This window comes from Streptopelia decaocto (assembly GCF_964273445.1).
Source record: "Streptopelia decaocto genome assembly, chromosome: 6".
Taxonomy (NCBI): Eukaryota; Metazoa; Chordata; class Aves; order Columbiformes; family Columbidae; genus Streptopelia; species Streptopelia decaocto.
In genome coordinates this window covers 52,141,254-52,166,518 of record NC_138660.1, presented here as the reverse complement: position 1 = coordinate 52,166,518, position 25,265 = coordinate 52,141,254, and the positions used below count along the sequence as shown (strand labels likewise).

Here is a 25,265-nt window from a genome sequence, read left to right as displayed (position 1 = left end):
GCAAGAAAATACCATCCCCATGGTGTTGGATAGGGAGAGGAGGCTGCGGATCCCGTCTTGCCAGCGAGTAGACAGGGGACAGCCGAGGCCAAGGCTGGCAGACTCCAGGTACCTCCCAAGGTCCTGTGGTGCAGCCTGGCTCAGAGGGCATGTCACTTGGGTGCCCACCCACAGCCCCACAGCTATTTCTGGGGGGCCAGAAACCATCCCTTCTCCTTTCTTTTCTTATCCCTCTTGCCTTCACCTCCCAGCAGAAGCCCCACAGCACGGGGTCTCTGCACAAGCAGCCCCCTCAATCCACCCCTCGCCCCACAGCTATTTTAGAGAAAGGCTGGATATATTTTTAGTGCTGCCGGCTCCCAGGAGAAGCTCTGAGCCTCTGAGCCGCAGCAGTGCTGGCGCCAGAGAAACTGCCGCTGCTCTGGCTGATATTTCTTGTATAATTAAACTCAATCCATCCTGGGGGCTGGGTCTTGGCCACCAACTCAGCGAGAATGGGAAGGAGTGGAGCCAGAGTGCCGGGGGCTGAAAGCTCTGACGGATGCTGGGAATTGCTCTGTGGGAGCTAGAAAAGCCAGGCCTGAGACTCTGAGGGGAGTTTTGCCAGACATGGGGGGGCAGGATGGCTTCGAAAGGAGCAGGGAGTGGAATCTGATGGGAGCAGACCTTCACAAAGGCAAAAGACCCCATACCAGCATCTTCCTATCCCACTCCACTACAGGAAATGGACTCAAAGAGGATGCCCAGGGCTGGACAGATGGCATCTAAAGGCAACCTGGGAGAAAGCAACAGAATCTGAAGAGCACCTAGTGTCTGCAGGGCAAGCCAGAGAGATCCCTCCTGGTTAACAAAAGCCCGAGCTGGAGCCACGTAGGAAGTTTTGGGGCTGTCTGGTTAGTGAGCATCTGGTGAACACAAGCTGCGGCTGGAGGATGACAAGCAGCAGCACAACCCCTGCTTCCCACGCCCACCGGCTGTCCTGGGGCCCCAATCTGCTGCCGAAAACAGGGGGAACAACAGCCCAGAGAAAACACAGCACCCGCCGGGGCTTACGGTTTTTTCTTCTCTTTTTTCCCCCTGTGCAAAAAGAACAGAGCATTTATTCCTGCACTGCCTTAAATTTCAAGACACATTTCCAACAATCCAGACACCAAGCTGACATTCCAAGCAACAGTATATTTTATATAACTGATTTTTTTTTGTTGTTTTTACCACTTTATAAAGCCATACAATGAACAGCAAAGAATCCAACGTCTGTACAACAGGAAGACAACAGCAGAGTCACATTCACACAGGGACATGGTACAACCAAAGTCATCCTTACACGCGCGACATTATGGGCACAAAGATACAAAATATAATGTATTCTTTTTCCATCTATATAAATACACAGAAATGGGCAAGTCTAAAAGTTTGAAACTGTTCATTAACACTGATTAGCAAATAAATCTGTAACATTCCGAAAGTAACAAAGACAACAACAACAAAAAAACCACGAATAACACGGCGGCACATGATCCGCCAACAGAAACATCAGGTTGCTTCCTTTATTTCTTTTTTTTTCCTTTCCTTTTTAAGGAAAGGAAAAAAAAAAAAAAAAAAAAAAAAAAAAGAGTAACCCCAAACCAACCTCGCAATTTGCAAAACAAACGAATGAAATGAAACAAGCCCCTGCGGGCTCCTTTGCTGTCTGATCCTCCTGCCTGCTCCTTGGGAAGGGTTGCCTTTTGTTGATGCTCCTGTCTGGGGTTTTTGGGGCAACTGGTTTCTTCACCCACCCAACCTGCTGGGTGGGGATTTTCTTTGCACTTTGGTTCAGGCGGTTGAACTCACTGGAAAAGCGATGCCTGGAGGCTGGGTTGGGTTTTTCTCCCTACCTGGTTTGTTTTCCATGTGTGGTTTGACCAGGAGGCAGACAGCAAATGTTGCATCCTGAGCAACCCCAAACTTCACTCCGTTTATTTGCTTAAACCCTTGAGCTCCCATCTCCACTGGCAATGGGGGACCTGGCCAAGACCGTGAGATGGGTGCATCCCATCAGAAGATGATGACACAGATCATCCCCCAAAACACCTCCTGGGGGGCAGAGCCAGAGGCAGCCCCATTGAACGGGATCCCCACATTTTCCATCTTGCAGGTGCTACCATTTGGGACAGGCAGCAAGCAACTCCCCCCAAGGAGAGTTTCCCAACAAATAGCAACACTGACAGCAAAGGGAGGATGGATGTGAAGGGGCTCCTCTGAAGAACAATTCAACACAAAAAGGGCACATACAATAAATTTACACACGCAAAAAATTATATATATATATATCTATATATGTAGGGAAAAGTGCGTTTTTAAGGATATCTTTGGCAAGAATATATGCAGTTCTTTGTGCAGGAAGAAGGGATGTGTTTGTGTGTGTGTTTGTGTGAGAGAGAGATACCATCCGGCTGCTGACAACGGCAGTGTGATTACAACGAAACATATGCTGGGCTTAACTCGTGCAAGCTCAAATCTCAAATACCATGACTGCATTTAAAAACCAAAGAATAAAAATAAAGAGTATTTTCTGTCCCTTTCATAAGGAAAAAGTATCAACACTGGGTCCCCGCCAACCCCAGGAGCTGGGTGATCCTCAATGCCAGCTGACGGTCTCTCCTGGGGACAGAAAGGGTAGTTACATCTAAAAATGTAACTTTAAAAAGGAGACAAAAAGAAAAAAAGTGCCATTAAAGGGAGCTGACAAACACCTGGCTACATCATTGGAAGGTGATTAGCTCTGTTAAAAAAAAAAATAATAATCATCAGACAATTTTGTTAGTGTTCGAGATATGGATACGGTCTTAATCTCCATCTAGCAGGTTAGTGGGGAAGCCGTGCGTGGCTCGCGGCCCAAAGCAAGTGTGATGCTGTCGGCACGTATCTGCTGGGGTTGGCTTCTACACAGCACCTCTGGGGTGCTTAGATCTGCTTCATTTGTACAGGGAGAAAAAGAGGAATGGGAGTTTCAAGCACCGTTTTCCGAGGCAGCAGATTAAAATAAAATTACATTATTATCATCTCTTTTCTTAGCAGTGAGAAAACCGAGTCTGAAAAATAGAGGCTTTCAAAAATATATTTTTATATATCTATTAACACAGTGTTTTCTCTAATTGGTAAGCGGCAGGGTGAGGAGATTACAGGTGAGATCATCTCTCATCTTGCTTGAATTTCGCAGAAGGAGGGAATCGCTTTTTGGAAACAACAAAAATGAAAAGGCCTCTGCATCTGTGTGGCCAGGGAGGGGGGAAGCCCCCCTAGAACCTCCTGTCCTGCCACCATCTCACAACCAACTCCTTGCTATGCATCCTTTCACACATCAGTACAGCCTCCGGCCGTGCCAGCCCCTCCGGGCACCCACGCCGCTCCCCCACGCACACGCGCACACACACACACACGCACACCGGGCACACACACGCGCTGCCCCGACACGGGGGACCCCTGCATCTCTTCCCCCATCTGCATTTTTCCTTGCTCTGCATTTTCTTTTAACATGAAGGTGTTTCCCCAGGGCAGGGGAAGGTGGGGCAGGCAGATATAATGGGGGAGATATGATATGCATAAAGCGATATGGCAAAAATAAATATTTTTTGAGTGTAAATTTAACCTTTTTTCCTCCTTATAATTTTGTTAGCTTACAGTATTTCGTCAGTATAGCTCGTACATATATTATAGCTATCAAGGCAAAGGCAGTCCAAGGGAGGCAAGCTTTCTCGGGGGGCTGCAGTGCTATGTTTCTCATTTTTGCCCCCAGTAGAGTATCTGGGCCACTTTGCACTGAAAACTTCTCCCAAAACGCTCTCAGGGGGATATGTGCAGCAGAGGGCTCAGCAATGACCATTCCCCCCACCCCAAACCTGCACGTATGACCTAAGGCATCCTCTGCCCTCCCCCAGCATCACAGAGCTGGAACCTCCACCTGCTGTCCCCGAACCATGATCCCCCGCTGCTGCAGCAGCATGGGGGCCCCTGCGCTCCTCTCACCCGCAGCTGGCCCTCCACACCTCCCAAAGCAAAGGGAAAAGCCGACGGCACCAAAGTCACTGCAAAACTATGGTGCATTCGGGGGAGGGTGAGCCTCCAGCCAGCCAGCCAGTTTTTTGGGTACACGCGTGCTGAGCAGGGTGGCTCTCAGAGGACCTGTTACCTCCCCACTGAGCCAAAGTTGCCCAGCGACTGCAGGTCCTTTTTTTTTTTCATTTTTCTTTTTTTCTTTTAACTTTCTTCCTTATCTTTTTTTTTTATTTTAACGTGGCCTCCAAAACAAAAGGAGAAAAAAGCGCCTGAGTTACTTGTAGTCATTCGCCTTTCGTGCAACTTGAACGTCCATGCAATTTAAAAACCACTTGCTTGTCTCTGAAGAGCAAGACAGGGGTGGCCACGGGTCTGCTGCTTCGCACAGGGAACCCACCTGTGCCAGCATCCACTATTATTATAATTATTATTATTATTACAATGTTTTTCTTTCCCTTCTGTTTTGTTTTGGTTTCTGTGTTAAGAGAGCATGTGACGGGCTGCAGGAGAAAATTGCCAAAGAGGACTAGCGATGGGAGGGAAAAGGGGAAGATGGGAGAGGAGGTTAATTTCTGCATCCTCCCAGGAGGTTCCCAGGGAGGGTCCTGCCTTCCCCAGGAGCAGCAGGAGCCCCCCACACACACTGCCCCGAGGGCTATGGGGCACCAAAGCACCCCTAGGGAGGTGGGGAAATGCCATGACCCTCCTGTCTGGGTGGACTCACAGCTGCTCACCTGTGACCAGCGCTGGGCTCTGGGTCAGCAATGGAGGTCAGCCCATGGCCAAGCTCCCTGGGGATGGGAGGGCTCAGGACTAAGCCCCCCAAAAACCCTAGCAAGTCACCAGGCAGCCAGCAGGTTTTGGGAGAAGTGTGAGGGCCAGCGAGGACCCTCCACTGCAGCCATGCAAGAGAAGGTTTCCAAGGGCATCTCCTCCAGTGTCCTGCAGGCCCAGCCCACGTTATCACCTATGTGTTGTTTCAAACATGCAGCAGACATTCACTAATGGATCTGATGGGATGGAGCTTCTTCCATGGGTTTTGCTGGTTGTCTCCTTTTTTTTTTCCAGGTGGAAAACACCAGTCATGGTCCCACGTTTGGTCCCAAGTGGATGTCATAACTCAGGACTGTGATGCTGAAAGCTGGCAACACACCTCTTGCTACTGCCTTCTCTTTGGTCTCCGTCCCTGTGCTGAGACATCATGCATCCCGTCTGACACGATTTTGTGGCTCTCTTATGTAGGTGCGTGGTTTTGGTTCCTCTATGTGTGTGTTTGACTTGTGTTGAGTTCTTAAGGGTTTCATAGGGCTTTTGTTTGTTGTTTGCTGTTTTCCTCCAAAATTCCAACCCTTTTCCCCCCCGATTCACTTCCCTCTCCCACAATGCACTTCCTCACACTCCTTCTCGGATCAGCTCCAAGTCCTTCTCCAAAATTCAAGAATCACCTGCAAGCACCGGCTCATCTTTTCTGGCCGGAGCCAAGCATGACCCTGGATACAAAGTTGACGATGGCTGCAGCTGGCTGGTCCGGGTCCAGCTCAGCAAAGAGGTGGCAGACATTGTCTGTGGTGCTTCCTTGCTTCCTGGCCACAAAGCCAAAGAGCCTGGGTGGGGAGAAGGTGAGAGGCTCAGTGAGGTTTGACAGCATTGCTCACACAAGGAACACCATAACCCTCTTCCAGCATGGTCTTGTCCACCTCTCATTCTTTAACATCCACCTCACATTGCACAGAGGGAAACATCACAACCAGTCTGCATGAAAACCAGTCTACTCTTCCCTTTGCTGCAGTTTCTTTCAAGGCCAGCACTGCATTTCCATAATCTCTTGGCCAAACCTCCATTGCTCTGACCATCCCTGCCACCCTTCCCTAGATCGTTCCCAGGAAGGGACCTTCCAGATGATCACAACACTGGCTCACTTTGGGCAATGACCATTGAAACCACAGAGATATGATGGGCTGGGCATCAGGGTAGACCCTGTATGAGAGATCCCATAACATTGGGAAGGCCATGTGGGGACATGGGGCACTGGGTAACACCATACGGTTATTTCTGTCTGTCTCTTGTCTGATAAATAAAATGTTCCTTTTTTTTTTTTTTTTTTTTAATTAGAACATGCAAACTCAAGTTATAAATATGGGGGAACAGAATGTGAGACAGGCCCGGGCCGTGGCATTTCTAATTGGAGAGGGGAAATATCTCAGCAGCTGGACATCCTAATAAAAAACCCTTTGCTAACACAATGGCTAAAATTAGTGGGAACTGACCCCTGGAAATGGGCTCAGCCAGCAGCTCTGCACTCCTGTGGGTCAGGACAGGGAGGACAGGAGGAAAGGAAAGGGCTGGCTGGTGACTCACACACCCTCAGCATAACCCCCGACTCTGCTCCATGAGCTGCCTCTCACTGACTCCACTGAGTTTCCAGTAAGGCCAGTTCAGTCAGGGCCATGCCTGCTCTGACCAGAAATTTGGGGCTGAAAGGTGCTTCCTGAGTACCCAGAACCATGGCCACATGGCTTGGTTCCTGCAGCAAGGAGCTGAGCCCATCTCACACTGCCCTGTATGGGGTATCTCCCAGCCAATGCTCAAACACAAGCAGGAGCCACCCCGACAGCAGCTGGGAGGAATCGAGCACAGAAAGTACTTACTTGGCCGGGCCACTGCCATCAGTTTTAGTCCACCTGCAAGGAGAAGAGAAGGTGTGAGGAATAGTGCCTCCTGCACCCTACAGAGAGATGGGGATGGGATGGGGGCCACAGTAACAACAATGGAGGGCCAGCCTGGCTTTGCACAGGCTTGGTTCTATGGAAGAAAAACATGACACTCCTCTCCCCCAGTAGGCTTGGAGATACCAAGAAGTCACCAGGAGAAGCTGATGTTGCCCCATGATATCCAAGGGGACCCTTCATCCCTGCCCTCCGCAGGAGTAAGGAGGACAAAGGAAGCAAAGACCCTTCTCCAAGCAGCCCAGGAGTGTCAGGGAGGGAAAGGGGCAGGGAACACTTACTCCCCCGGGTTACGGCACTCACTTTCGTTCCTGGGGGTCCAGATCGCAGAAGGTGACAGTGTTGAGGGGGTAGTGTCGTCGGAAGAACAACCTGAAAGACATGGCAGAGAACATCAGGGCCAGAGAGCCCCCACCACTGCCTCACCACAGCCCAGCCCCGCTGGCACCGGGGACACTCCCATGGGTCTCCTCTAGGATGCTCCAGGAGTCAAGGACAAAGCCCAGCCCTGCCCATGATGAGGTTCATGCCACCCCAGGGACATCCTTCAGCCACACACTCCCTGGATCACAGCCCCATTGGCTTTGGGGACGCAGGGACATGGCCATGAGGGATCTTACTTTCTCTGGTTGTCGGTTAAGGTGATGCCTTGTGCAGAGACTTTGAAGTGGACGATGGTAGCAGTGGGCGTGGGGTCAGCTACCAGTGTCTCAGCAACAGCCTTTGCAATGGCCTGGGGGCCCGTCAGCGACTCCATCTCCACAGAGTTGATGAAGAGGACATTGCAGGCTGGAAAAGGAGACATCAGGCGTGGGGTCAGACACTACTCTGGCCACATTCACCCCACAACAGCCCCCCCTACTCACCTGCACCCTGTTTGAGGAGATCCGTGGCCGAGTTGGTGGCTGATGTGTTGTCTTTCTTTTCCTCCATGGGATCTAGAAGACATGGGACAGTTACTGCTGCTCCCTGCTTGGAAATCCACCCCATCCCTGCAGGCTGTTGGGGCAGATACATTCCCTTCTGGTCCTGGCTCTTACCTCGGTCAGGAATGACGAGCTTGCAGGGCAGGGCCAAGGGCATGATGGAGTGCTGGTACACCAGAGCCGAGAGGCAGCCTGGGGAGAGAGGGGCAATGGTCAGCGCAGGGCTGGGGACATGGGTTTCCCTGGTGGTAGACCGTTGTTGCTCTAGGTGGATGGGAACAGGCTTTTTGGTGGGTTTCTTCACTGGTCCTAATGCCATATGTGGCAATTCCTCTTGCTGAAACCACCATGACCATGGAGGGCTCAGAGAAGGGGCAGAGATGCCAGGGCCACCTTAGCAACGAATGGGGCAGACGTCCTCATGCAGCACCTCAGAGCACTTTAACCACGGGAAAAATGGAACAAGGGGAGACCTTGCCCTCCACCCTGCCCAGCAGCATCATTTGTCCTACATGTGTGTGCAGGAAGATACATACCTTTGTATATACACACATTTGTGTATACTCATGAATGTGCATGGCCCCAGAGAATCCAAATGCTCACAGCAGTCGGTTGTGCAGGGACCAGAGGCAGTAAAAGTGACAGGGGCTCTCCCAGATAGTCTGTTTTGATAGTCCAGCAAAGGCAAGGCTTTCCAAACCCAGCCCCACATGCAGGAAGCACACTGGGGGCACTCACCAAAATAGGGCTCGTTGGCGCATCCTTTTAGCTTCACACCCCGTGGGCTGGTCTCAATGAGGAAGTGCCTCACCAGCTCGTTGGTGATGTCTCCTAGGAAGAGAAGGGACATTCTCACATCAGAGCCATACCACTCCTCCTCCCACTCTGCAGTCCTACGTGGACTCCAGCTCAAGGGAGGGGTCCCTGCCAGCCCACACACCCTCCCCAAACCCAGGCCTTTGCACAGGGTTGACCCCAAGCCAGGCTCCCCCAGGGTGCTGGCAGGCCAGGGAGGTTGTGCCAATTTCACCATGCCAAAGCCCGAGATGCAGCTGTCCCTGAGCCCTCCACTGCTCAGAGCAGAGGGCGTCTGGTACTTCCCTGTGCCCTGTGAGGAGACAGCTGGGAGGGGAGGGATCCTGCCACATCAGCACATACCCAAGGGCACGACCAGCACAGCAGACCCGGCTGCCCGCTCACCCTGGCCGAACGATGGCAAGCGTGGGATGGAGAAGAGAGCACAATACCTTTCTTGTTCTGCTGCATGACTGTGGGAGGCGGAGAAGCTACTTTCATGGCGAGGCCATAGGCTCCGCGGAAGGAGTGGCTGTCTCGAATGATGAAAGCCCCTGGCTCCCTGTCCTTCAGCAGTGCAATGGCTGCAGGAGAGGAGGGAAGACCTCAGAGCTGGCACAATGAAAGCCAATGAGCCCTCCAAAAACAGCAGGTGTATGGGTTGGGATGGGTGCCATCACTCATCTGCATATCTGGGTGGAGTTCTTGAGGGGATCTGGAACCAGGCAGGGGCTCGCCTCCTCCCAGACTCCAGTGCCCTTGCATGTGCAACTCAGAGCATCCATTCCCACCCAGCCCAGCTCTGCGCAACTGAGCACTGGAGAGCAGGCAGGGATCAGGCGACAGATGACGTGACCTTGACCCTGAGGCACCTTGTCCCCTCCTTGTTGTCACTTCTTATTTTAGTCATGTCTCCAAGACCCCCTCTGAGCTCTCTCAACTCAAGATGTGGGTGCTTTGCACCCCAAACTGCATAGATTAACTGCATGTTGTGGGGACCAGGGTTCCTCCACCAAAAGGAAGGTTTGGGGAGCCCACATTATGCAAACCTGCAGCTGAGCTGGGCTGCAACCCCCCACTCTGCCATGATCTGAGTATCCGCAATCCACCTTCAATCCCGACCATGGCTCACTTGATCATATCCTTCTCCCTGCGTCATGTACCCACCCTGCTCCCTGGAGATCTCCGGTTTGTACCAGTACTTGGAAGTGTCTTGCACAAACTTGACATTGGCATGAGTCTCGGGGCTGATGTCTGCGAAGAAGGAAAGAGAAGACAAGAAAAAAGTTAAGATGCTGCATCTGAAACTCCACATGAGCTTTTAGCAAATCTGGCTAAAGCAGTAAGACTTCCTCCTCTTCTCAGCCCCAACCACAACCCTATCCTACAAACCCAGGCAGACTGATCATCACCTGGAGCTGAGGGGGCTGCTGCGTATCTAAAGCTAAACCCAGGCACAAGGGCTCTCAAAGGGCTCTGTGTGGGATGAGCCTCCTTGCCACAGAAGCCAACACAAAATGGGAATTCATCATTTAAAAGGGAGTTGGCCAGGTGAAATGAAGGATGTTGAAAGAAAGAGATATGTCCAGGGTGTGGCAAGAGAGATCCCTTAACTTCAGAGGACCTTCGCTGCTCTCCAATGTTCAACCTTTGGCTCATCTATCATAAAAATAAATTATTTCCCTTTGCTTTCCCTTCTTTGCTCCATGCAGAGGAACTGTGCTCCCCGAGGAACACAGCACCCAGCCCGACCCTGCCTAACTCGATGCCCACCAGTGGGATGGCCCCAATGGGAGCCGGTCCTCCAGCCATGAAGCCACAGCTTTACTGGGGTAATGCTTCCAGCCACCTGCTTTCCAAAGACAACCGAGCAAACAACCCAGCGGGCTGGATAGCATCACTGCTGGAGACGTGTTATCAGACCTCTGCAATCTGGTCACCTTCAGAGAGGTGGGAGGCTTGCTCCCCTCCCCAGCCCACTTGTCAATTGTTATGGTTTTTAACTGCTTGTGCTTCCCAGCTGGGAAAGGTCCCAGCCACAGCGGGTCACAGGGCCAGGGTGGGCGCCAGCCTGCCCACAAAGGGCTGTGCACTCAGCAGCAAAACCGGCCAGGCAGCCAGAGCCACCGCTGCCCCACGGCTTTATTCCCTTTGTCCTATCATCCCAATCTTGGCGTCACCGAGGTGTCCCGTAATGGAAACCAGCGAAGGCGTTCCAGGCATGGCGACACCCAGGGCACAACACATCATTTGAAACGAGGAGGCAGCACCGCAGCAGGGTCTTGACAGAGTAAAACCCACTGGGAATGGGGCCGGGAGGTCAGCACATCCCCACGGCAGAGAAAAGCTGCCTCCGGGTGCTTTGATCTCCCTGTACACAACTCTGGGTACTGCTTACACCATGCCGGGTCAGTGCTTTTCCTGTTTGGATTTACCAGAAAGTGCAGGAAATGGCCCGAGCCCCAGCAGTGTTACCGGTCTGAGGATGGGCAGGAGGGGTAAATCAGGACACGGCTGCAAACTCCTTCACTGCCAGCCAGTGAGGAGGAGGAGGGGAGAGCCTGGAGCAGAGGAACATGGGGACCTCCAACAGCATCCTTTACCTGGCATGGAGAACTTGGAGAAGTCTGGCAGCGTGTGGGAGAAGGTGACGGTGCTCCCACCGCTGGGGCTGGACATGCCGCTGGAGAGGGGCGAGGACGCCTTGCCGTTGATGGTGGCATAGTTGGGCAGGCTGTTGGAGCGGTCCCCTGTCGATACGCGCCGCTTCTCAGGCAGCGCGGGCTGCGGTGTGGGGCTGCCCTGGTGGTAGGCAGCCGAGTCCGGGGAGGAGGAGTGCGGTGTGCTCGTGCCAGGGTAGTATGCCGGCGAGACAGGGAAGGATGGCGTGGAGGGAGGCTGGTAGCCAGAGGAGCTGCTCTGCCGAGACAGCGTTGGGTGCCTCTCCTCCGGGCTGGGGTAGCCATACAGGGGGCTGCCAGGGGGGACGGCTGTCGCAACTTGATGCCTGACCATGCTGGGGCTCCCCGGCGGGGCCACCAGGTTGCTGTGGGCTGCCATGGCGTGCCTGCCCAGCCCAGGGCTGCCAGGAGCACCGCTCACGCTAGGGTTGACGGCTCTTCGCCCAAAGCCAGGGCTGGGCGGCGTGTTGGTAGCCACTGTCCGGTGCAGGGTGCGGGGGCTCCCCGGCAGGACATGGGCCCCCGCCACGCTGACCTGCGGCTGTGGCCGAGCTTGGAGGTCCGGCTGGAGGCCAGCTCGGCTATCAGGGTAGTCGGGGCTGGTATATGCTGAGCCTGGGACCCCACCCTGGATCATTGTAAAGGAAGATGGAGACGAGTTTTGGTAGCTGCTGTGAGCAGATGGCATCTGCGAGCCAACAGGTGACCGGTAAAGAGGCTCAGCCGAGGTGTGGGGAGGTGTAAGTGTGCCGTGGGGGCTGCCCTCCGACGGGTAGCTGCGGAGAGAGGCCCTGAGGAGAGATGAGAAGGAGGATTCAGCACCATCACTTGTTCCTGTTGCTGGCTGGCACCTTCCTGTGAGTGGTGCACAGGGCAACTGAGGCACAGTGCCAGACAGCTGCTTGGTTGCTCAGAAGCAACAGTGGGATGGGTCCTGCCAGCTGCATAAAAGCAACTGGTGGCAGCTTTAGCTCCCACACACATTCAAATTCCCTCTCAAAACTGTGAGACAAGAGCATTTTCCAGCTCCTCTCCCAGCAAAATGCCATGTTCATTCCTCCCTGCCAGCCTCACCAGGTGAGCTGGTGCAGGACACCCGATGGGCAGGGTGGAAAGGGGACAGGGACGATGGCTCCACTGCACCACAGGCCACCAGTGCTCAGCCCAACCCAGGGCTAGGGGTTAGCACAGAACCCATCCCTCCTCCCACCCCAAGGGCTAGGTTCCCAGCGAGATGCTGCTGAGGACCAGTGACCACCAGTGACCCAGCTTTGTGTCCTCAGGGCAGTGAGCCACACGGTTAGGCAGGACCCCGAAACCCTGCGCAGGGAATTGGGGGTCCTTGCAAAGGCAATTTCAAAGTTCAAATTTCAGCCCCAGCCCCACCGGCCACCCAGACCTGCACCCACTGCCTTACCCATCCATGCTGTGAATGGGGCTGCTGGTAGAGACGGGGCTGGGGGCAGTGAAGGAGTTGGCAAAGGTGCCATTCCTGGTGGGCATCTCGGGGCCCCCGGGCTGGGCGGCGGGCAGGGTCCCTCCCCTGCCTGTTGTGGCCGTGCGGGCCACCGACTCAACATAGCTCCTGGGCTCTGCGGCAAAAGAGAAAAAGATGAGCCCGCAGCTCCCATGGGCAGAGGGCCATGCCCTTCCCAGTATCCTCTTTTCAGACAGTGAAGGTGTTTGAGCTGAGCTCCTCCAGCTGCATATTTCTCTCATCCCACAGGGGGCGTGGAAAAACACATCTGGCTCACCTAGGCCTTTAGGTTGCTCCAATGGGTGCTGAAGACCCAAAGCCAGGGCATGGGGAGGGGGGTAGTGCCTAATCTTTTCCCCAAGGGGATTACAGCACATGGGACCGTGGTCCCTTCCAGTGCCACAGCCACTCCACCCGGCTCTGAGTCAGTGTCCCTCCCCGCCCAGGATGCCACAAAGCACACGTCGTGCTCCCTGCTCATCCCCAGCCTCTAAAAATAGAGCCATGACTCTACCCAGCCTGCGCTGACTCACACGGGACTGACGATGATGCCTGGCGGTCTCTGCCCCGTGCAGCCCACCTCTGCATCTCCACCTCACCATCTCCAGCAACAGACCAGAGAGCAGCTCCAGCTATTTCCACTGCAGTATCCAACAGTCTCATTTCCAGCCCAGCTTGAAACAGGAGCCCACAAGCATGACCAAGAAAAGTAATTTTCCTTTGGAGCTGCCGAGCTGTCCCGTGTCAGAAGCAGTGGGCTGGGCTCACCATCACCAGCCAAGGCAGCCGCCAGTCCCAGCCCTCTCTCCTCCTTTTCTCCTCTGCCTCCTGCTCCATCCAGGCTAGTTCCTATCCCTACGATAGCCTCCTGCAATCCCCAGCTTCTCCCAAAAGCTGTGACAGGCAAAGGGGCTGCAGCTTCAGCCCCGTCGCCCTATGCCCCAGCAGCCATGTCACATGTGGGCTGGCACGTGCCACCGACTGCCTTCATGCCGGGGAACAACACCCTAAGCAAGACCCACTGGCGCCAAATGCTAAGGCACCCGTGCAGGTCCCTGGCTCCAGGCTGGTCATGCCTGAGGCGGCTTCATAGTAATAATTAGCATGACAAACATTATTATTATCATTAGTCATAACAGACAGGCTTCAGCTAAGCCTACCAGCAAGCCAGCCTGCTCACAATCAGCAATGCCAATGCACAGCTCTGTGTTCAGTGCTGGACCAGGGGGTTGCAAGGAAAAAGACTGTCGTGGGTCCTCTTCCTTCCTCTCTAGTGTCTCCATGCCCATTCACCTGAAGACATGGAAAGAACCATCCATGCCTCGGGCTGATCTCCCTGCCGTGCCCTGCTCATCCACCAAGGGAAGATATGAGCCAAACCAGACCAAGGACCTCAACACAGGCTGAGTACCAGCATCTGAGGCAGGACACACAGCTCCGAGTGACAGGGACGTGGCACTGCCCAGGGGGACGCCCAGGGCAGCTGCAAGAAACTCATCATTGCTTAGGTAATTAAATTAATTTCACAGCTACTCACTTTTCTCCCCCAGCTCCCCACCCCTGACTAAAATTAGCCAGACAGTACATATGAGTCAGCCTGCAAGAGGTTAAGACCAAACGGTTGTGAAGATGCCAGGCCCTCCTGCAAAGGTGGGGGCTGGATGGAGGTAGGAGCCAGGGGCTGAGGGAAGGGGACAGCCCACAGGGGAGCACACTGTGTGCCACACCAATGTGTTCCATTTGTTTGGCTCAATATAGGAAACAAGAAAGAAAAAAAAAACTAAGCAGTTTCAATCAAGGCTTTTTTAGGTTAAAAAAAAAAAAAAAATCAGATCTTTCATCCTAGTGGGTTTTTTTAAGAGGCTCTGGAGACGGGAAGCCCTTGAGTCACCAGGGGGTGAGCAGTCATTCGGGAATCCTGAATCCAAGCGGGGCTCTGCTCCAGCCAGAAATCCCCAACACTGCGACCGCCGGGCTGTTCTAAAGGTGGCAGCCAGGCCCCGAGCTCCTGTGCTGCCAGAGCATCCCCCGGTCCCAGGAGCAGCTGAGCAGAGCCCAGCGGGGCAGGGATCCTATGAAGCCTGTGGCTTGGTGCAGAGGGTGTTAAGCCAAAGCTTTGTTAAGCCAAAACACACCTCCCTGCAGATTCAGTCCCCCAAAAAAGCATCATGTTATGCAAGAGAAAGGACTAAAGCAGGGCAAGAGGCTGGTGGTGGCTACTCAGCTCGGCCAGAGCGGGATCTCCAGACATCCTTTAATGTATCCAAGAAGTCATTGCTGAAAAATCAGAACCAGAACATTTGCTTCAAGCAAACACTTTCTCCCATATTACACAACGTTCACGTTTGGGTTATGTACATTTTGAGGAGCTCCTGGGGGAGAAACACTGCCGGCTCCTGGGGCCACAGGAAGCATCGCAAATTCACTGAGAAGAGATATCCTCTCCCCAAAACCCACCCTGAGCACACGGTTCCCCATCCCAGCCCTGAGGGCCCCAAGTTTTATTAAAGAAGAAAGTAAAACCACCCAATAACCATTAGATAGCAGGCAGCACTCCAGGGAATCACAGCCACTCCCTAAGCCTCCATCCCCATGGGAGATGTGCCCCCCAGCATCGGTAGAGCCACCCCCCAACTTCTGTCCCAGCTCAGCCCAGTCCTCAGCATCCCAGGAGAGGTGCAGTCCAGGGATGAGAGAGGCGGGGGGAATTTTGGCAGTCTCCCGTACAGCAGAGGATGCACACCGGCTGCCGGCACTGTACTGCTGTCCAGCCGGCTGAGCCGGCAGCACACTGGTGGCCTCTGCGCCTAGTGACCTTTTGTGCTGCACTTTGGTTTATTTTCGCTCCAAACAGCAGCGGCAAAGCCAGAAGGGAGGGCAGGAGCCCAGAACTGGGGCTGCTGCTCCCAGCCCCCCACCAGGCCTGTCCAAAGCTGGCCGTGAGATGCCAGCATCCTCAGCATGCCACTGGCGAGGATAACATGCACCAACAAAGAGCTCTCAGCCCCCATGGATGATCACCACCCAACGTGACAGATCTCCAGCGCCAACTTGGACATTGGGGGAGCCAACCACAACACAAAGCACAACGTTTCCTTTCTCAAAAGGGAGTGATACCAGCAAGACTCAGGCTCTTCCATCCCTAGGGGCCAGCGCAAGGGAAGGCTGCTGGCGCAAACAGTGGGAGCCTGCTCTGAGCAACAGTCCCAACAGCGAGCACGAGGAGAGAAGAGACAGAGAAAGAAAAGCCTTTCTTACCTTCTTCAGAGCTACCGCCCGCCTCCCCTTCTAGCTCTGAGAGACAGAGGGGCAGAGGAGAGATGGGATCAGGGCGAGGAGGAAGAAGGGAGGTGTGAGACAGAAAGAAAGAGAAATCTGAGTTAAGTAGCTTTGCCTTACTTGGGCACAGGCACACAGAGTGCAAGGAGAGCCCCACAAATCCCCAACACAGCACCCCAAACTCAGCCCCTGGCCTCACACAGCCCCAGGGTCCACCTGGACATCCCAGAGATGATGTCCAAACACCAAGAAGCTGCTTTCAGGTGGGGAAGAGGGAACAGTGGGGAGCCACCACAAAGGGCTGCTCCAGGAAAGCCAGCAAGCACCAAAAAAGTATCAGCTCGCCCTTGGGAGCACAAGGAGAAGGGTGGGCTCAGCCACGCCATGCCCGCAGGCTTAGCCAGGATTTGGGGATGTTACACTCATAGATGGCCCAGGAAGGGGCCTCAGATGTTGGGGAGCAGCAAGGTCTGGCTTGGCAGGCTGCTCTGGGACATGCCCTCAGGATAGCAGGGCCTTTGCACCCAGGGACCACTCTCTGAAACTGAGAGAGCTCTGGATACTGTTTCCAGCTGACAGGCTCAGCTCCTGGAGAGCAAATCCTCTCTGGCTGTGCTGCAGAGGAGAAGGGAGGGAAGAAGGAAGGGAGGGAAGAAGGAAGGGAGGGAAGAAGGAAGGGAGGGAGGGAGATGGGGCTGGGGAGGAGGCAGGACCCCTGAGTTTTCCAGCCTCCACCACCAGAGACCCTTCTGGGCTAAGCCTCCTAGGCAGCACCAACATCCCCCACCCTCACACAGACCCAGAGTCCCCACAGTAGGTGACAAGGACCCCAAGGCTACCTGGCCCAAAAATGAGGCAGACGTGCCTTCTCCAGCCAGGGGATTCTTCCAGAGGTATCCTCACAGACACACCCCCCAAAAAAACACCTGCAGCCCCCATGCCTGCACTCACCTCCCACTGGATGCAGCAGGATCTCAGCCGGGTTGTGGGGTTTCAGCCCCAGTGCTGAGAGAGGGGTCTTGGCCAGGCCAGGGGGAGAACGCACTGTCGGCACAGGGAACACAGGAGTGTTAGTTGAGGAGTGGGAGGTGAAGCCTCAGAAAGGCTGGAGCTGTCATGACCCAGGGGTTCAGAGCCCACATGACCCATCCCACCCACCAGCTGCAGTCAGGGGCTGCCAAGAAGAGCCCTTGTGTGATGCAGCACCCTGGGGAAGGTCACCCACCCCCCACTCCATTTGGGGATGCACAAAAGGCAGGAGGTACCCAAGAATAAGCAGTGTGCCCCACTGCAGGGCTGGCAGGATAGAGTAAGGGGGCAATTCCCAGGGCAGGCCCAGACCCCATCTCCCAGCAGCACCCTCACAAGGGAATGGTCCCACCATAGGCATGAAGCCTTTTTCATTGCCCTTGTGCAAGCAGCCACCTTCCAACCCAGCACTCCCAAACCTTAACCCCCCTCTGCCAATCACCACATCTGGCTGAGGTGGGATTGTGCTGTCTCAGGGCAGCTCATCACCCCCAAGAAAGGGGCAGCAGGACTGCCAAAAAACCCCCAGCCCTCCAGACCAGCTCAGCGGGTGGGTGAGGATGTTCACACAGAGCATGTTCCCTGAGGGGCTGTAATGCACACATGAGGTCTGTGCCTCTGTTACCATACATATGTACCAAGAGGAACTGCATATGTATGTATGGCTATGGTATGGACACACCAGCAGCAGGGTTTCACAGGCCGCAGTGGACCTCTCCAAGCAGACTACACTTTCTGTCCCCTCCTGCCCCCAGGCTTTGACCCATCTCCTTGATGCTGCATCTCCCTGGGTCTCATCCCCAGCAAGAGGGACCAGAGGGAACATCCCTCCATCAGCATTTGAACGTCCACGACTCGTGGCACGGGCATGGGGCCCACAGCGAGGCTAGGACACGGTGGGTGGTGGGTGCTCCAGAGGAAAGCCAGACCCTCACCCCATGGCCAGGTCCCCCCAGCAGCCTCGGGCTGGAGCAGTTGAGCAGCTGAGTCCCTGGGAAATGAAGAAGGCAGCATTTTCACCAGCAGGTGTCCAATTTCCCCAAATCTGGTCAGCCACAAGCCACAGTGTCAGCTCACACTCTGTCTGACAAGCAGCGGAGTCCTCCCCGGGGCTGGGAATTCCCCTGGGACCAACATCTCCCCATGGAAGGGAATCTTTCCTCCATCCTCCCCTGGGAGCACTTTGGCAAAGCCTGCAACCTGCAGCTTCAGGCATGCCAGGTCTCCCTGGCTGGTGATGGCTAAGAAGTGCTGCCTCCAGGCCACATCCACAGCCAGGCGTTCCCATCACCTCTGCAAGTGACTCAGCCCCCAAAACAAGTCACTGTTCCACTGCCAAGGAGCTAGTGCCCTGGGGCCAAGCTCTCTGGGTCCCTGGAACAACGGGGCCATTTCTGAGCTGCCAAATGCCCCAGGGACACTCTCACACTCCAGTCACTGCATCCCATGAGACAGGGCTCAAATACCAGCAGGTTGCAGGGGAATAACAGCAACAGCACAGGAGGAAACATCCTTGAGCCCCATGGGCTAAGCTATAGGGGTAGGCAGCCCCATTTCAACCAGGATGTGGCATCAAAGAGGGCTGCACTCAGCCAGAGCATCACTAGGCCCAGAGCATCCCTCAGCATCCAGCCTACAAAAGTGATTTTGCTTGGGGGGTACGAAGGGGCTGCCAACTTTTTGATGGGTTTCCCAGTTGACCGACTGCTCCATTGCACTGGTCCAGCCCGAGTCGTGCTGTGCTGACATGAGGCTGCCCATCAAGGCGCATAGCTCAAGACAGTCACACAAACCCAGTCCACAAAAACCAACCACAACTGCACAATCAGGGTTAGTCAGAACGGAGGCATGCCACACTGGAGGAGCAGATAAAAGCTGCATGCAAAGGGATGGCATCTCCCAGCCTTCTCCACATCCTGCTCTGGAAACAGCGAGTGAGAAGTGGCACAGCATGCAAGGGTCTGCCCTGAGCCCCCTCCCAGTCTCCGGTCCCTCCTGCCTCCCCCTGGCTCGCCTGCTACTGCAGCCTCACTGCCCTTCTTGCCATGCAGACAGGAAAGACGGGGAGGTGCAGCACTGGGATGGAGTGCAAGGATCCTGTCTTTTGGACCCCGTCTCTCTCCTTAGCCCACTTGGAATCCCAATAAGCAAATGTCCCAGGGAGTATAGGGTGGGAAAAAGCCAACAGGAGGGTGCCGAGCACATGATTCTGATGGCAGTGGGATGCTGATGGCAGCATGGAGTGGTGGGATGTGGAAGAGAGAGAAGGATGGAGAGGAGGAGTGATTGACATGGTGGTGGTGTCTGGAGCCTGGAGCTGTTTGACCCTTGGCAAATTTCTGGCTTGCCGAGAGCCACCCACCAAGCCCTTCCGCCTCCCGGAGCCGCAGCACTTACAGGGGTTGGAGTAAGGGGTTTGTGGCGAGACAGGGAAGGCTGGGGTGGGGGAGGAAATCTCACCACCGCTGGAGGGTGGGCTGGTGGGGGAGGCACTCTCCATCTCTTCAAAGGCTTCCTTGTAGCTGTGGAGGTGAGGCTGGAGAGAACAGGAGAAAGGGTCAGTCCCGTTTCTACAATGTTCATGACCCTCCAGGACACCACCTCCACCGAAAGCATCATTAACCCACAACCCTGCAAGATGTCATGGATGCTAAAAGTCCTATATGCCCCTCTAAGCCTTCTCCTTCTCCAGAGGTGGCTGCACCCCACCAGCCACCCCCTCACCCCAGCATCCCCCACCCCAGCACACCTCTTTGGGCCTCCCTCCAGGGTTGGCTGCGATGGTGCTGACCACCTCAGGCGAGAGGATGGTAGGGCTGCGGGGCGAGCTTGGCTCCGGTGAACTCTTCTCATAGTGGCTGTCAGTGGGGGTTCGCTTGCGAGCAGGGACAGTGCTCTCCTCCAGGGGCTTCTCCCGGGACTGCACCCCTGCAGGGCAAGCACAGGGTGGCGATTGGGTGAGGAGCTGCCAGCTGAGATGGGGACCACCAGGAGATGCTCCAGGGCTGATCTGAGAAGTCCCACCAGGGCTGGTTACCACAGAGGGGACTCTGCCCAGTTGAGATGGCAGCTTCAGCACTCACCTGCATCTAACCCCTAGACCAGCACATTCAGTTTTGAGCTGGAGCAGATACACCGTACAGCACTGGCCCTGGGCCAAGCAAAAAAGCAAGGCAGAGTTGTGTGGCTAGTGGCTGGACCACTACACTAGCCTTCCCAAGGACCTCGAGTCTTGCACTCAGAGGCAGCATCCCCAGGCGGTGGGTGCAAGGGGCATGAGCACCCTGCGAGCAGCCCAGCCCTGCAGAGCTGGGGAGGACCAGCACCTCTCAACAGCATCATGGTGGGAAAGGGTCAAATCCCCCAGCACCGGAGCAGCTGCGTTCAGCTGCATCCCCACTCCCACAGCCTGATGCAGCTTCAATCATAGCAGTGGAAAAAGCCTGCTTTTGCAAGTCCCTAAAGCAGAGGGAACACCAGGTCAGGAGGAGAAACCCCAGAGGAATAGTGCAGGAAATCCCAACAAACCACTGCTGATCTCCTACTACCAGCACAAAGCCTTCCTAAAAGGGGAGATCATGATCTCCTCTCCATCTGCCCCCAAACTACCTTCCCAGACCCCAGCACCACCAGTGCCCGTGGCCTGGGACAGCACCAAGGGGCTGTGAGACCCTGGGGGGAAGAAGGAAGCAAGCAAGTCACTGTGACAGAATGGATTACTCCAGGCTGTCAGGGTCTGGTAGAGCCCACTGGCGAGCCCATGGGTTGGGATAAAGCCCAGGAATGAGAACAAAGCCAGTGCAAGGCAGGGGATTTGAGGGGCTGGGATGAGGGGTGTGACCTAAAACCCCCCAGCAAGGCCCAAACATACTCTCTGCCCCATCTCGCCTGACTAAGAGGTTAATTAGGGCTCAGGGACAATGGTGCTGGGTTCAGTGCAGGGGAACTAGGCAGAGCATCACAGCTCAGAGCTCCATGGGACTCCCGTTCCCCCCTCAGGACCCACACAGCAGTGGGGTGACCCCTGGTCTCAGCCCCACTAGCAGAGGTGACAGCACCATCCCCTCCACCTTTCCCGCAGAGGCAGGGAGGGCTCACACTCCCCGTGGCCCAGCACACTGCACAGGGGGGGGGAAGAAAAAAAAACAACATATAAAAAGAAGAGGGGGGGTGGGGAAAGAGGCCAGCATCACGCTCCAGGAAATGCACTTTTCAAACACCAACTCTTTTCCCACGGGCTGGCTAAGGAAAAGCAGCCATCAGCTGCTTCCCCTCACTCCCCGGGGCTCCGTGCGGGACCCACGCCTCGCACCCGCCGACCGCCCCTCGTCCCTGCTCCCGCACCGGAGCTGTCCCGGCCCTGGGGAATGGGCTGGGAGCGGGGAAAGGGCTGGGGCGCGGGAGGGAGGTGGCCTGGGTGCATTTCTAAATAATCAGCCCAGTGAACGGCAACAACAATAAAATCACAGCTGGGGGGGGAGGCGGCCGGGCTGGGAGGCGGGGGACGCGAGCCAACGGGGCTGGCTCCAGCCACGGAGGCGGCCTGGAAAATTCCACTAAGAGCAGCTTTGAAACACGACTCCCCAATCCCTTCTGCAGGTGCTCACCAGCGCAGGGGACAGCCGTTAAAATGGTCCGTGGAGAGAACAAGGGGAATGAGAGGGTCTCTGGGAACCTGCCCTGCAGGCACAATGGCCGTGGCTAGCATTGTATAGGGCCACCTTATATTTTTTTCCCCTGTTCCTCGCTTTAAGGGAACAAAGCCCTGAGCTGTAAGCATAGGGAGAAACAAAATGGGGGAGGAAAAATAACACAAACCCTTACATTTTATTTTCACCCCTCTACTTTGTGCACTGTGGGGTTTCCTGCACACCCCAAGAGCATCACCAGGAGCAGCCCTTAGAACATCCCAAAGTGAGCTGCAGCAACCGAGCGCTGCAGAGAGGCAAGGATCACATATGCCTGCCCTGCTTTGCATTTTTCATTTGAGAACCACAAACAGCAGCTCACCAGAGCCCGGCTGTCAGTGCACATCACACAGAGTGTGGGACACACCTACAGTGTGGGACCCCCTGCTCCATACTCGGGGCTGTGTGTCACCCAACTGCAGGGTGCCGGATCTGGCCCATCAGGACACCCAGGCGCTCACCGGGCTTTGGCTGCTCCACTCCCCAGACATGGAAAGCGGCTGGAACTGCAGGGAGGGGAGGAACGAGAGGGGAAAAAAGAGACTCATTGTTCGGGAGCTGAGAGTGGGAAACTTTACGGGCTGCCCGGAGCAAAGCCTGGAGGAAACCCAGGCTCTGAGCACGGCTCCCCTGACCCCCCGGGGTGATTTATGGGCTGGAAACTACGCTTGAAAAACAAATTCTCCTTTCCCCTGCTCGCTGTGCCCCTTCAGCACACATAGAGCTTCCCTTAGCCACGGTACCATCTCCAGCCTCCCAAGGATGCTTGGCTGCGGGGCTGGGGGCGGGGGGGGGAGGTGGTCCCCATCACAAAGGGGGAACAGCAGCCCACACCCTGCTCCCCACCCTTGCCACCACTATCTCTGGCACTGCCACCCATTCTGCTGCCTATTTAACTCCCTAACCTGGCAGCAACCCTCTCCCAGCAAAGTCCTGCCCTTGGATTAAACACAGCTCTAGGGCTGGGGAAGGGCAGAAGCACAACAGCCAGAGGAGAAGGAAACAGAAGGGATTTAAACCCAGGTGGTTTTGCGGCTGGGGAGCTGCGTCCCTGGGCCAAATCAGGAGGCAGCTGCATTTTGGGTATGAGATGCTGGAGCTACTGCCAGACAAGGGCCAGGCAATGCCCCCACAGTGGAGAGGAGAGGGCAAAGCAGCATCCCATGGCCCTTGGGATGCAGCACCCAGCAGTTAAAGCCACATGGACATACGATGCCCAGGTAAAAGACAGATGCGAACTCACTCCCTCCCCGCATGAAGAACAGCAGCAGACGTTGCCCGAGGTATACCTCTCTCTGCCAGAACCCAACTCATCCCATCCCACCGGGCACAGACATGGTTACTGTTCCCCTGCTCCCAGGGCACTTAATTGATGTGTCTGTCCATGTTTCACCCCAAAACAAGCACATACAGGGGCCCTCCCTCACTCCCCACCCAGCTGCAGGTGGACCCATGGAGAAAATCCCCAGACTGAGGCAAGTGAGACCCTGCCAGGCCAGGAGCTGGCTGAACCAGGGGTCTGCAGAGCTGCACCCCAGCTCTTGCCTTCCCGAGGGCTGACACACAGCCAGGGCAAAGCTTGGAGGGACTGGAGCGAGGGTCTGGATCCAGCCCAGTGATGAAACCTCACCAGAGAGCACTGCTAGGCTTAGATGAGATGCAAAGCCAAGCGTGGGCAGGGGAGTCTGTACCCAGGGCCAGGGGCTCCATGATCACTGGAGGAGGTCAATGTGGGGCCCTGAACATCATCCTGAGAAAGGGGAAATCGAGCCTGCATGGAGAGGGTCTCCTGAGGCTCCCTCCATCCCACATGCATGCAACACACAGAGCACTCAGCATGCAGGGACAGGGAAAAAGTGATGAAGGGGAAGGAGGAAGGAGAGATGAAGGGAAAAGGAAGGATGAGAAGGAAGGAGGTTAGGAGAGAAGCAGAAGGAGAAAGATGAATGGGGAAGGATGGTGGACAAAGAACGAGGGAGGTGGAATGAACAAACCGGAGAAGGACCGTTGCTGGTTCAGAGGAGGACGGGGGACTTTGGTGCTCTTGTTGAGTTCCCTGAGCTTGGCGTTGTACTCTGCCAGTGTACCAGGAAAGGGAGTGCAAGGAGTGTGTGAGGTCACACAGGACAGACACAGTCCCCCATGGAGAGAGGAAGGGGCAAGACAGGACAAATGTCACAAGATACAACAGGGAGACAGAGAGAGAAAACAAGAGAAAATATTAGATGGGTTCCAGCAGACAAGATTGGGGTCCAAGGAAGCTCAGACAAATCTTGGAGCTGCTTTCCCATCACCCAAATTGCCTGGGTCCAGGCACTGCTTAAACCCACACAGGAAATCAGCGGTGGCTCCCAGCCACCTTGTGCAATGCCGTAGTTCCCCACCACTGTCCCTTTGGGGATGGCACTGTGCAGGTCTCCTCCACCATGAGATGCCCAGGGCTGGGGCAAGAAGGGATAACCCCAGATGGGAGACAATGGGGACTGAAGGATGGCAGGACCAGCTCCTCTCTGTGAGGAGGCACTGGGGACGCCAGCACTGCCCCATTCCATCTCTTCCCCTCCATCATCAGCAGGAAGCGTGAACGGGAGCTCTCCCCCGCCAGGCATGGAGGAGGTGCGAGATGCTCCTCATCGCTGTGCTGGGACACACAGGCCATTTATAGCAGCAGGGAATGTAAACAAACCCATCCGTGCCCCACCACCCCCATCAGCCGTCCCCTCTCGGTGCTGGCTTTGGGACACCTCGTTCCCGCCGGAGGTCAGGCTGTCCGCCCGCGCAGTCCCCGCCTCGGCACAGACGGCCAGCAGTGACAGGTGGCCACAGGCTGGGGACCATCCCTGGGACACCTGTCCTCCCCAGGAAGCCCAGAGGCTACAGGGGGATGAGAGTGACCTCAGCCCAGCCTTGAGGACGTGACCCCAGCGTTGGAGGGATGCATTTTTTAGTAGACACCATCAAATCTCCATTTCTCACACACTGCAAATACTGCTCCACCTCTCCTGAGGCTCTCCTCTTCCATCCCATTTTTTCCCTCCATACCCTGTTTCCCCGAAAATAAGACAGGGTCTTATATTAATTATTGTTCCAAAAGGTGCTTACTTTTTTACATGTGGACACTATTTAAATTGACTTTTTATGAACTGTAACTAGGGCTTATTTTTGAAGTAGGGCTTACATTTCGAGCATCCTCAAAAATCCTGAAAAATCATGCTAGGGCTTATTTTCAGGGTAGGTCTTATTTTCCAGAAAACAGGGTAGTTGAGGAGCGATCTGTTCCCTATAACATTCAGTCCAGACATATAGCAAAGTTTGGGCATCCAGGCAGTCTTGGGTTTGTTTGAACCTTCTGCGCAAGCTCTGGATCTCTCTGCCTGGATCACTGAGGTCAGGTTCAGATGCATGCAAACTGCCTCCAGCATGTTTGCACCCCTCCACATCCCCTACCTGCCCCTCGCCCTGGTGCCACAGTGACTCCGCTCCTGTGCCTGGGAGGTTGGTGGTGTTGGATTTTTCCAAGCAAGCCTCTTCCTCCTCCCTCTAATGCCGGGTGAGTTTCTGGACTGAGCACAGAGCTGGAAAAGACGGAGCTGCCAAGCCCCAGCATCATGAGCTGGCCCCCAGCC

The 25,265-nt window shown here is 55.2% G+C and overlaps 1 protein-coding gene across 9 annotated transcripts in view; it reads right to left on the bottom strand.

Annotated features, from left to right (window-relative positions):
- Positions 1-1,156: 1,156 nt before the first annotated feature.
- Positions 1,157-25,265, bottom strand: part of TNS1 (tensin 1) — a 54,471-nt gene continuing 30,362 nt past the window's right edge. The window contains exons 16-31 of one of the 9 annotated variants that reach the window (XM_082056726.1): positions 23,634-23,714; positions 19,701-19,879; positions 19,349-19,487; positions 16,874-16,966; positions 15,902-15,937; positions 12,584-12,758; positions 11,089-11,957; positions 9,653-9,739; positions 8,938-9,069; positions 8,429-8,521; positions 7,805-7,882; positions 7,631-7,702; positions 7,385-7,553; positions 7,068-7,136; positions 6,687-6,719; positions 1,157-5,642 (exon numbers count right to left, since the gene is read on the bottom strand). In XM_082056726.1, the coding sequence (XP_081912852.1) occupies positions 5,498-5,642; positions 6,687-6,719; positions 7,068-7,136; positions 7,385-7,553; positions 7,631-7,702; positions 7,805-7,882; positions 8,429-8,521; positions 8,938-9,069; positions 9,653-9,739; positions 11,089-11,957; positions 12,584-12,758; positions 15,902-15,937; positions 16,874-16,966; positions 19,349-19,487; positions 19,701-19,879; positions 23,634-23,714 (2,450 nt within the window). In that variant the 3' untranslated portion in view covers positions 1,157-5,497. The remainder of the gene's footprint in view (positions 5,643-6,686; positions 6,720-7,067; positions 7,137-7,384; positions 7,554-7,630; positions 7,703-7,804; positions 7,883-8,428; positions 8,522-8,937; positions 9,070-9,652; positions 9,740-11,088; positions 11,958-12,583; positions 12,759-15,901; positions 15,938-16,873; positions 16,967-19,348; positions 19,488-19,700; positions 19,880-23,633; positions 23,715-25,265) is intronic. The other 8 variants (XM_082056728.1, XM_082056727.1, XM_082056730.1 and 5 more) reach the window with 8 other exon arrangements.